The sequence below is a fragment of the Silene latifolia genome, chromosome 10 (genome assembly GCF_048544455.1).
Source record: "Silene latifolia isolate original U9 population chromosome 10, ASM4854445v1, whole genome shotgun sequence".
NCBI classification, from domain to species: Eukaryota; Viridiplantae; Streptophyta; class Magnoliopsida; order Caryophyllales; family Caryophyllaceae; genus Silene; species Silene latifolia.
The window spans coordinates 69,712,292-69,724,636 of NC_133535.1; the positions used below are offsets into that span (position 1 = coordinate 69,712,292).

The following is a 12,345-nucleotide window of genomic DNA, read 5'->3' on the forward strand; positions in this document are numbered from 1 at the left end:
TATTCACTTCCTTCCTTTGCTAGGTATGGCTCTTCGATCACCTTGGATTGTTTGATTGTTTTGCCCTCCCCGAGAAGTATCATGTGAGGCGTTGTATCAGTCGGCCTCTGAGGTGCAAATTGAATAGGCCGTCTGCTTATTGGCATGAAGTGCTGACCACTGGTGTAGGGTTCCATGTTCGGTGGGTCTTACACGGGCTCGCTATAGACTCTTTCACATGCCTTTCTGATGCTGACAAGATAAGACATATTCCTTTATTGGGTTTGGATCACCCTATCTATATTTATCCGGACCGTGTTCTTCGACAATTTGGCCGGCAACAAATGATTCCCTTGATGGAAACCGCCCCAGGACTGCCCTTCAAACTCACTCACTCTCGTTGCCAGACGTGGCCCTATGCCTGGCACCACAGGACCTTATGGCGCGTGCCCAAGCTAATTCCCCCGACATGGGTGTCTCCTTCATACTTAAGATGGGTCAAAGAAACTTCCCTCGAAATCAGAAGAAAACTTCAGAAGGATGATGTTATAGACTGGAAGTACCATGAGGAAAGCCTCAAAAATCGAGCATTCTTTGAAATGAATTTAATCGCGACCGAGTCTGAACCTAAGACTGATAAAAACCATAAAGATGATCCTAACGTTTCAAGTGTTTGGAAAAGATTAGGGTTAAAGGCCGATGATGGGCCGACATTGGCTGAGAGGTTGGGTCCCCGACCAAGTGCAAAAGACATACTAGACCCGCGTGAAGAAAGTGCAGTTCCTCCGAAGAAACGGGCTAGAGTGACGATGGGTGAGACTTAGTCTTGTGATGGTCTACATGACTCGGCTATATGAGGGATAGGTAGCTATTATATTATGTTTTATTATTATTAGATGGTTTAGACACTATGGGCTTCGCCCGGAATTATTGAAATAAATAAAGGAAATATTATTTTTTAGAAATTCCCAGTTTTGCATTTAGAATTACATTTTTCGGTTGTACTCTTTTAAAGAGTTGCCTACGTATCTGCTTTTCAACAGTATCAAACCAGGTTCGTAGTTCATAATTCATAATACAGAGACAACGAATGTCAAACTTTGAAACTAGACTCAAATACAAATGCAATCCGAATTTTATTTCATAACATTTGCGAACGAGCTCTTTAGGGATAGTATTTTTTCAACTGGTCAAGATTTGTAGGATTCGAAAAGTCGTTTCCATCTAGATCAGTCAACCGAACCACTCCACTTGTCATAATTCTTTTCACCAAATACGGGCCTGACCAATTTGGTTTAAATTTACCCCTCGGGTCTACTAGGAGTAGTGCACGAACCGATTTCAACACCAAATCTCCTTATTTGATTTTTCTAGGTTTCACCTTCTTATTAAAAGCTCTTTCTATCATTTTCTGATAGAGTTGAACCTGATACAACGCGTTCAAGCATCGTTCATCCAGTAAAACCAAAGAGTCATATCTAGCTTGGACCTAATCTGCTTCAGGAACTTGGCTCTCAAGTAATATCCTTAGGGATGGTATCTCTAGTTCAATGGGCTGAACTGCCTCCATCCCATAAACCAAGTAGAACGGGGTTACCCCCGTGGCTGTTCTGATTGAAGTTCTATATCCCCACAAGGCAAAGGGTATCTTAAATGGCCAATCTTTATAGTTGTCAGACATTTTCCTCAAACTGGTTGTAAGTGTTTTATTGGCAGCTTCTACAGCCCTATTTGTCTGTGGCCTATATGGTGATGACTTATCGTGCTTGATTTCATACTTTTCGAGTATAACCTCTGTTTCAGCTTGGAAATGGGTCCCGTTATCACTGATGAGTTCCTGGGGTGTCCCATATCGACAAATGATCTCATTTTGAATGAACTGTGCTACTTGATTTGCTTTTAGCACTTTATAAGACTTGGCTTCTAACCACTTCGTGAAGTAGTCGATTGCGACCAAAATGAAACAATGTCCTCCTGATCCAGAAGGGTTGACCTTTCCGATAATGTCGATCCCCCAGGTTGAAAAAGGCCAAGGTGATGTCATGGTATATAGTATAGAGGGTGGTACATGCTGTACATTTGCAAATATCTAGCAATTGTGGCAATGTCAAACATAATGTCGACAATCTGCTTCCATTATGGTCCAGTAATAACCAAGTCTCATGATCTTATGAGTTAACATGTGAGCATTTATGTGGGGTCCACATTCCCCATCATGAACCTCCTCCATGACTTTGTCGGCTATCTTTTGATCAATACATCGTAATAAGACACCTTGCGTGGCCTTTTTGTATAGTTGCCCTCCATTAGGCTTGACGAACTGGGTCGAGAGCATCCGTAATGCTCGCTTTCCCCGAGCATCGAGGTTGTCAGTGTATTCTCCCGTGTCTTTGAATTTCAAGATTGACGTGTACCAAGGTTCGATCTCATCTTCCTCAGTGCTATTAATCTCATTTATGTATGATGGTGCCGATCTTCGTTCGACACATAGTGGCATGCTGTCTATATGATCTGGGATGTTAAGCAAGGCTGCCAACTTAGACACATCGTCGGTGAATTGATTCTCTTCTCTGGGTAAATGGACATAGTGTATTTTCTCGAAATGCTTTTCCAATTCCTCTATCTTAGCCTGGTAAGGTGCCAGACTTTTACTTTTTATTTTCCACGACCCTGTTACTTGGTTAATGACTAAAGATGAGTCACCATGTACCAGTAACTTCTTTATATTTAGATCGATAGATCACAAAAACCCAGTAGGCATGCTTCGTACTCAGCAGCATTGTTTGTGGCGAGGAAATCTAACTTGATGGATACAGGTACATGTTCTCCCTTTGGTGAAATGAGGAGGATTCCGACCCCATATCCCATGCTACTCGATGCTCCATCGAAATAATGATCCCATACTTCGTATTCGATAGGAACCACGTTTTCATCTTGGAAAGACCACATGTCCGTAACACTGTCTTCCTCTATTGGGTTGTCAGCGAGGAAGTCGGCGACAACCCTTCCTTTCACCACTTTCAAGGGTACGTACTTAAGATCGAATTCAACTAACATGAGAGTCCATCTCGACATTCTGCCATTTAATACTGGTTTTTCAAATAGGTATTTGATTGGATCCATTCTGGAGTATATACTGACACTATAACACAACATATAGTGTCTCAGCTAAGCTTCTTTCTTGCCCAGAGTAGGGCTAGACATGTTTTTTCTAACGTGGTGTACTTAGCTTCATATTCTAAGAACTTTTTACTGATGTAGTAAATTTCCATTTCTTCTTTTTCCACAGTTTGGGCCAACATTGCTCCCATCGTGGTATCTGTTACTGTTAGATACAAGGATAGTGGCAATCGAGCTATGGGTGGACTAAGCACAGGTGGAGCAGACAGAACTTCTTTGAACCTGTCAAATGCGGCTTGACATTCGTCATCCCACATCTCGTGTTCTCCGACTTTCAATTTCTTAAAGATCGGTTCACATATCATTGTCAACTTCGACACAAAGCGGCTTATATATTGGACTCGACCCAGGAAACCTTGAATTTGTTTCTCAGTTTTGGGATGAGGCATCTCCATAATGGCCTTGATTTTCAAAGGATCAATCTCAATACCATGGTGGCTGACGATGTGACCCAGGAGCTTCCCGGAAGTAACCTCGAAGGCGCATTTTTGAGGGTTCAACCTCATGTTATATTTCCTTAATCTTTCAAGGAATTTTCGTAAGGCCTTTGGATGACCGTCACATTCCTTTGATTTCACAATCATGTCATCGACATACACCTCGACTTCCCTATGCATCATATCGTGCAATAACATTGTCGCGGTTCTTTGGTACGTTGCCCCGGCATTTATCAACCCAATCGGGATTACCGTGTAATAATAGGTTCCCCATTCCATGATAAACGCGGTTTTGTACATATCTTCCTCGGCCATCTTTATCTGATTGTATCCGGCATACCCATAAATGAAAGATAGTAGGGCATGATTCGCGGTATTGTCAACCAAGATATCGATGTTAGGTAATGGAAAGTCATCTTTCGGACTGGCTTTGTTCAAATCCTCGAAGTCCGCACACACACGGACTTTCCCATCCTTCTTAGGTACTGGTACTACATTGGCTACCCAATCTGAATACTTTGCTACTTTAATAAACCCGACCTTGAGTTGTTTATCGATTTATTCTTTGACTTTTAAAGACCACTTAGTACGCATTCTACGTAATTTTTGTTTCATTGGTTTGAACCCTGGCTTGATTGGGATTTTGTGTTCTGCAATTTCCCTATCGATTCCTGGCATGTCTCTGTAAGACCATGCAAAGACATCTTTGAACTCATTCAGCAAATCTATGAACCCTTGTTTTTCTGTAGGATCTAGAGTGGTACCTATTTTGAGTTCTCTGGGTTCTAAAGTGGTTCCTACATTGATGGTTTATGTATCTTCGGTAACAGAGTTTCTTTGGTCTTATTCCTCCAACCCCTTAACCAATTGCGGAGGCGGTACTATCTCCTCTTCCTCTTCTTCAACCTGTCCCTTCCCGGTCTCATTCTCAAAGTCATTATTAAAACCAACATTTTCATAAATGGGATTGCAATGTAAAGGAGACGAGTCGTAAGCAAACTGGTTTATCTTATTGTTAATTTGAAACTGCGCGAAATGTGCTAACATTTGGGCCAACTAATCAGAGGTCAGTGGCGGAATGGGGGTGGCATTCAGGATAGGCCCCGGAATACCAGAACTAGGGGGAGGTACATCAAAAGGAAAGACTGGGGAAGGGGTATTTTCAACATTCAAATATTTAGACTCAACTCTAAGACTCTTATCAGACTCAGACTCAGACATAGACTCAGACTCAGAATCATCATCCGGATTAAGCATCTCTCATTCTCCTGTGGTCAGCTTGAAGAGCAAACCTCTGTTGTCAGTCCATTTGATAGTTTTCATCCATCCAGATATAGTCCCTTTAGGAGCTACATCAGTGATGAGGGTAGAGGGATCGAACCTATCGCTTTGCAGGATCATACTAACCAACTCTTCGTTTGGTTTTTCCATTTCTCTCTCTTCCTCAAAAAGGAGACCTAAGGCATTCATGTCTTCGACTGGGGCAGGTTCTGCCTTTCTGGGTGTCACGGATAGCACATCCTTGGGAATGTAGTGACAATCTTGGAATATTTCAATTCCAGGGACCAACTTCTTACTCTTTTCGTCAAAAAGAGGTTCGGGAAAGTCGAGACAACATTCTACTTCTCCGGCTTTCACGAAGTATCCATTCAGTGTTAGAGGATAAAGTTTTCGGTCTGTAACCGTCCTTCTTTTCTTTTCGAGATCTTGTTCAGTGGGCTCGTATCCCAACCCGAACGTCGTTCCTTTAGGGACCACGCCCTTTAGTACCAAGGTATCCTCCTTTCGAGGGTATAGAGAGAAACCGAAGTACTTCCCAGTCTTGAGAATGGTTTCACAGATGTGACTTCCAGTATACAAGTCTATGTTTTCTAATTTAGGACAAGAGTCGATCACGTTTAGAACCTCGAACCTGTTAGCGTTATTTGAGGTATCGAGTGTTTCTTTGGAGGCCAGATCCCCCGAGTTACTACGATAGTGTGTAGCATCGATCGTGACAGTTTCTCCTTTGAGAGGGATTTTGATTTTTCTATGCAAAGTAGAGGATACAGGTTTCACTCCATGGATCCAGGGCCTTCCTAGTAATCATTTGAAAGATGAGGCCACATCAATGACCTGACAACTAACCTTCCTTTCAATGAGCCCAGTTTGAACTACTAGGTCGACAATCCCGGTTACCCTGCGAATCGTCCCATCAAAGGCTCGAACCGTTTGAGTGGTTGGAGTGAGGTCCTTTTTGTCAAGGCCCAAAGCGTGTGCTATCCTGAGTGGCAGAACATTAACAGCTGACCCGTCATCGACGAGGGTCATAGGGACATGCTTTTGAAGACATGTCACAACAATGTATATGGCTAGGCCGTATTTGGGCCCTATAGAGGGTAGATCCTCATCAGAAAAGGTTACCGCATTGACAAGTCGTGGTGGATTTTGGACAACATGGGTCACCATGTCATTTGCAGCAATATCTGGAGACACGTTCATGCTCATTAGTGCTTGTAATAGGGCTTGTCGATGTTCGAATGAACTCAAAATGAGCTCCTAGATAGAAACATCGGCTTTAGTCTTTTGTAGCTTCTTAATGAGAGGGACCTCTTGGGTTATCCCCTCACTAAGGGCCTTGACTACAGTAGGTTTCTTAGCTTGTGCAGTTGGAGCATTGGTGGCCTTTTCCACTCGAAATGGGCAGCCAGCTCGTGTCAAGTGATTGGACTCGAGAGCCTCTTTCCTTAGCTTTTGGACTTCATCCCGGGTATAGGGGATTACTGCGCCCTTCTCAAGGTACACATCATCCTCATCATCATCCCAGATGCCATTGATTTCGTTGGCACTTCTTAGAATATAAGGGGTAGAGTTGATGGCAAAATCCCCAAATCAAACTTCGTTCTCTATGCTTGGGTGATATTTAGAGCAATCAATGAAGTGTTTCCCGACAAGGAAACCATTTAGGCGACATATAGGACGGATTAGGTGGGATACATCGATTCTGTCTTCGACGAACACCGCATTTGAATGATCCCCAAATGGATTGGTGACATTATTGGGCTTCACAGTGGGTATTGGGATTGTTCCATTCTCAATTATATCTTGGATTTCATGCTTGAGGCGGAAACATTTATCTGTATCGTGCCCCTTTCCCTTGGTGGTAGGCACAGTATGCCTCCAGCCTATACCACTTGGGTCGTTGTTCTAAGGGTGGTCCAGGAGTTGGGCCAATTGGGTTTAGCTTCCCTTGGGCCTTGAGTCTTTCAAGGGCATACGTATAAGTACACCCAATGTGAGTAAACACTCATGAAGTAGAGCATTGTGGTTTCCTGGAAGTTCCTCCTAGGAAATTAATAGCTTGAAGATGATTAGCACTAGTAGTTGCTTTCGATTTAGAGAAGGAAGCCCCAGGGTATCCCTTGGATTTAAAAACTACCGCCGTACGGAGGTCATCTTCGATTTTCCTCCCAATTCGAGTCAAGTCTTTGAATGTGATAAAGTTTTGATATTTTAGCTCATTACAGTAAGCTGGTTGCAAATTTTTTACAAACTTATCGACCATATCGACCTCTTCGGGTTTTTTGGTCAATTTCACGCTTTCAGCGCACCAACGAGCCAGAAAATCAGTAAAGCATTCATTTTCTCTCTGGGTCATAACCTCGAGAGTCCTCATTGTTGTCTGGATTTCGGCATTGTCAGCATAATGCCTACAGAACTCAGTAGTTAGATCTTCGAATGTGGGGTAAATCTTTAGATCTAGGTTGTAAAACCATGCCCTTGGATGTTCCTCCAAGGATTGGGCAAAGATAGCAGTTAGCATGCTCGCAAGAACACTCTTCAGAGCAAGGTGCTCCTTATAGGACCTAATGTGCTACAGAGGATTTTCAATTCCCTTGAATTTAGGGATATCTGTGAGCACGAAGTTCTTAGGGAGCTCCTCCTGGATTGGGGCATAAGCCCCAGCATTCTCGTAGTGGATGCTCTCCCCTTGAGAGAGCTTTAGTTGGTCTTCCACAAGCTTGAATCACCTTTCAAGCTCAGACATTTCCATGGTGGTGGTTACAGGAGTCTCCCCACCTACCTTAGTCTCAACTACAGCCAAGCGAGCTGTAAGTAGCTCCAAAGTGTCGTTCATCTTAGCCAATAGTGCTTCAAATGACATTTTTCTGTTCTGGGGCAGCCTTTCTACAAAGAAACCCCGAACTAATCAACAATGGGGCGGCCTTTCTACAAAGAAACCCCGATCTAATCAAAAATGTGAATCAAACCCCTGCACAGAAAGGACTCGACTCATAGACTCGACCTTTGACTCAAACTTGACTCAAAGACAGACGTAGACCTGGGAAATGAGCTAAGTGACTCATTTGTGAAAGGTCAAGGTGTAGGAGAGGGGTTCTAGACCTAACTAGGACTAAAACCTGACTCAACTGACTTAGACTTGGACTTAGAATGGACTTGACATAAACTTTATACAGACTTAGCATAGACTTGACATAGACTTGGTGTGAGTAAACCGTGATCGAAACCAGACATGGCTCATCGGTTTGGAAAGGGGGACTCCCCATAGTGTCTTAGATGGGGTGGTTTTGTGGCTTAGACTTTGACCAAGTGGTCGACCTACTTGACTTGGACCTAAGAGGTGACTTAGGTAATCCACTAGGGTTGTGTTCTAGCCTAGACAAGCTTGGTTCACTTGAACCCTAGATAAAACCAAACATGGCTTAAACTAGAGAAACTAGACTGGACTTGAACCAACTGACTCAAACTCTATTCTAGGTTTGGGTTAGGGTTTATTGGATTTTGAAATTGAAAAGGATTGAATCGAAATAAGCTTTTAAAATGGGCACCATGCCGTTTTATAAAAGGCTTGATTTGGTCAAAATTCTACACCTAATCCTAATTCGGCAACACTTCTACTTGGAAATGATTCTTTTTTCAAAAGAGGTAGGTTCAAAAGTTCGTGATTGAAAAGAGGTTTACTGATTTGGACCTAACTAGGTCCAGAAATTTCGAAAATAAGGGGTGGGCAAACCGTTTGTTTCAAAAACATTGATCCAAGGATGAGTTTTGAAAAAGGACTTGGTTTTAAAAATAGGCTTGGGAAGACAAGTAGCACTTAGTCATTCACATATTATGGATGCTATGCATGAGCCTAGACCCTTCTAAGTCTCGACCGGTCTTCTGGAAGAAGGTCCGTGCCAGTGATCCCATGGGATTAAAGGAGTGGTCTCCCCCCATACGCACATTGCTATATGGTAGGTATGACACTTGATAATCGCATGGAAGCACCTTTGATATTTAAATCAGACACAATGGACGTCATCCCCTTATCTCGAGCTTAAAAGAAAGCTCTCGAGGAGGATGGTCCGAATCCTAAAGTCTCAAGGAGTTTATGCATGATTAACATAAAAAAAATGCATATGATAGATATTCCTAATAGCCATTATTTTACTTTTCAAGTTTCACGATTCCCAGCGGAATCGCCAAATTGTGGACAAGCGAGAATTTACATCCACTTTATCTTTATTATTTCATGTTAAACACTTTTGATTTTGAAAGAGTCGCCACTAAATTTTTAAATGGAATTTAGAAACCAAATTGTAGAGATTTTAAGTCCTTGTGAGATTACGTGTTGGGAAGTTTATTTTAATTTCTTTAATTAACACCCAACCCCGCCCGTAACTATAACGGTCTCTACTAAATAAAACGATGGCTATTTTGGATATGTATCTCATGTGAGTATGCAATCATTGTTTTAAACCCTAACATTTGAATTTCATTATATGTCGATTTAATGCATTTAACTTGTCAAAGTTATTTTAGCATATGAAGTTCATTTAGCTACTCTAGCAAGAAACAAACAAAGAGAAGAAGGAAAGAGATATTCCTACTCTTTAGCATAAGATAGATTAACAAACATGTGAATTAATTAAATAAAACATGATAAGATAATCAAATTAACATGCTTTAATAATCAAAGACATAAACTTTAACAAATTAAGACAAGTGTAGTTCATAAATTCAATCATCATGCTCAAATCAAACTAATTTAAACAGGATAAAATCAATTAAATCAATCAAACATGTTATATTCGTCATGCGATAAACATTTCTTATTCTAACAGAAGACAAATCCAACATACAAAGGCCATCCATCGGCACATCCGTACAACTAATCCCGTTCTCCTTCATTCAACAACAAGAAGATACAATAAACATCGTTTATTAAAACAAATTAGTATGTTTAGTTCTGTCCGAATCAGAATACGAGGATATGTAAATGAGAAGGGGAAACGACCGACCAATCTAGCGGATTTCTTTCCCCAACTCTAGTCAACGCAAGTATTCAAATTAGCACTTTAACTCATACTCGTATCTATACTAATTGTTTCATAATTAACAATTTATACGATAATAATACGATGTAATAAATATAATTAAAAGACGGAATTAAAAGGGAGAAAGGAGAGATTTTTATGCACCCTCAACCTTCATGTATCATTGACACCATCTTAGGTCGTAATCAATCGTAGATTTTATCTCGAGTGGCCGTCGTCGACGAAGCAACAACACGTTTTTTTGTAAACCTGGACTGCAACTTTCAAACTGCAATTTATCACTCGTTTCTCGATGAAAATTAGATTTGAAAGATGTTTTAAAAACTAGAAAGAGATTAGAACAGATATATTAAAACAAAACAAGCTCGTTCTGAGGTATTGGGCACGAAAAACGAGCACAAACAGAACTGGACAGACAAGAAAAGCAGCAAAAACAGAGTGTATGACACACTGTTTTTCGAGGGGATTCGTGTGCTCTCAAGGTCAATTTGGCTCGTGAATCTTTGTCTAATATGTAGATTGATGTTATATGGTTAATTAGGAGCAAGAAACTCAAGTTTTAATGGAGGTTTGATGGTTGAACGAAGGGTTGAAAGGAGGACACACAAACTGATTCTCAGTTTTTGTATGTCGGTTTTGTCGAGGGTTTTGAGAGGCAACTAGGGTTCGTTTATGGAGGTTGAGGCTTGTTTATGGCAATAAGATATGTGGAGAGGTTACCAGGAATAGATGTATGGTAGAGGGGAGGTATTTATAGGGAGTTAAAGTAGGGTTTAAGAGAGGAAAGGCCGACGGGTTCTATTTTGCATAGCTGCTGTCCAGCAGCTTTTTCGTAGGGTTTGAGGGTTTGTATGAGGGTTTTGCTTGGTGTTTAAGCTAGGGTAATATGGTTAGTATAGTAGGGTATGGTTTAGGGTTAATGGGCACGGATATAAGTGGTGTTTGGAGCGGGTTTTGGACTCAGGTTTGAGCTGAACGAAAACAAGGGGGCTGTGGGCTGTTTCGTTTTGGGGCCTGTTTTGGATGGACTTGTGGAAGTGTTTTGAGGTGGTAAAGGTGCTGGGTTGTTCTAGGTAATGTGGAGCACGGGTTGGTGGTGATGGGTTGCGGGTTTGGACCAAGTTTGAGTCGGTTTAGAAGGGCTTTCGATGGGCTTTGCAAACACGGGTAAGGGAAGCTAAGGAGTTGGGTTGTGTTGGGGGGGGGGGGATGGTTAGGATGAGATTTGGGTGGGTTAAACAAGGGGTTTGGGGTAGGCTTTGGCTAAGAATCGAACACGGGTTATGGGAGAGGAAGTTGGGTCGAAAGTGCGTCGAAAATCGAGGCTAAATCAAGCATAAAACGAGCTCACAAATCGTGTGATTAAGACGAATTTTCAACTTTCAAAATCGATTTTTTTTTCAAATCAAATAACACATTAAAATAAATGATTTTCCAAATCAAATACACTCATAAAATGATTTTTCAAACCAAATATTTATTTTATTTTCAATAAAACAATCTTGAGAAAATAAATTCAAATTAAATAAATAAAATGAATTAAAACTCTTAATTTAAACATCGTTTAAATTTAATACGAATTAAAACGTCTAAATTAAATATCATTAATAAAACGCTTCATCGACGACTCCCGTTCTACATAGTAAAACGAACTCCAAATAATGACAATGCCAACTAGTGAATACATGTCGTCCTATCATCATCAGGTGTTTGTCAGGTTTTCTGTAAATTCCAATATCGACGGATACGAGTATCTGCAATAAAAATAAAAATAAAAATAAAAATAATAATAATAATAATAATAATAATAATAATAATAATAATAATAATAATAATAATAATAATAATAATAATAATAATAATAATAATAATAATAATAATAATAATAATAATAACAACAACAACAACAACAACAACAACAACAACAACAACAACAATAATAATAATAATAATAATAATAATAATAGGATTCTAGTTAATAGTAGCTGTCTACAAGCTTACTCACAGACTACTGCACACTTCCTTGACCCTGGTATTTCTGACCATTGTCCTGCACTGCTCACTTTTCATGACAATGATAAGCCCAGGAAACAATTTAAATTTCTTAACTGTTTGGCTGAGCATCCTCAGTTTCTTCATATTGTGGCCGAGGCTTGGACTGGTGATTAGATTGGAAATTCTATGTTCAGATTAATGAGTAAACTTAGAAACGTTAAGAAGGCATTAAGTTGTCTGCATTCTGAGCACTTTGCTAACATTGGGGATAAAATCAAAGTTAACATTGGGGATAAAATCAAAGCTAACATTGGGGATAATATCTGAAAGGGAAGGAGCCCTCCTTAATCCTAACACTAGTCAAGATAAGAGCTCTGATTGCAGGAAGGACTCCACCAAAATATATTTCAGTTTTCTCCAGATTAGCAGTCAGA

At 40.6% G+C, this 12,345-nt stretch overlaps 1 protein-coding gene across 1 annotated transcript; it reads right to left on the reverse strand.

Moving 5' to 3' along the window:
* Nucleotides 1–2,086: 2,086 nt before the first annotated feature.
* On the reverse strand, nt 2,087–3,102 carry LOC141607743 (uncharacterized). Its single transcript, XM_074427095.1, has 2 exons — nt 2,730–3,102; nt 2,087–2,667 (listed from the first exon to the last, which is right to left on the reverse strand). Exons 1-2 carry the CDS (start codon nt 3,100–3,102, stop codon nt 2,087–2,089), a joined length of 954 nt encoding a protein of 317 aa, XP_074283196.1.
* Nucleotides 3,103–12,345: the final 9,243 nt, after the last annotated feature.

Bases quoted from the DNA above. Each gene is read 5' to 3' on its own strand.
- LOC141607743 (XM_074427095.1), bottom strand. From the start codon at position 3,102: ATGGATCCAATCAAATACCTATTTGAAAAACCAGTATTAAATGGCAGA. The intron at 2,668-2,729 runs GTTTTTGTGATC...ACTCATCTTTAG, and splicing joins GTACGAAGCATGCCTACTGG to TCATTAACCAAGTAACAGGG.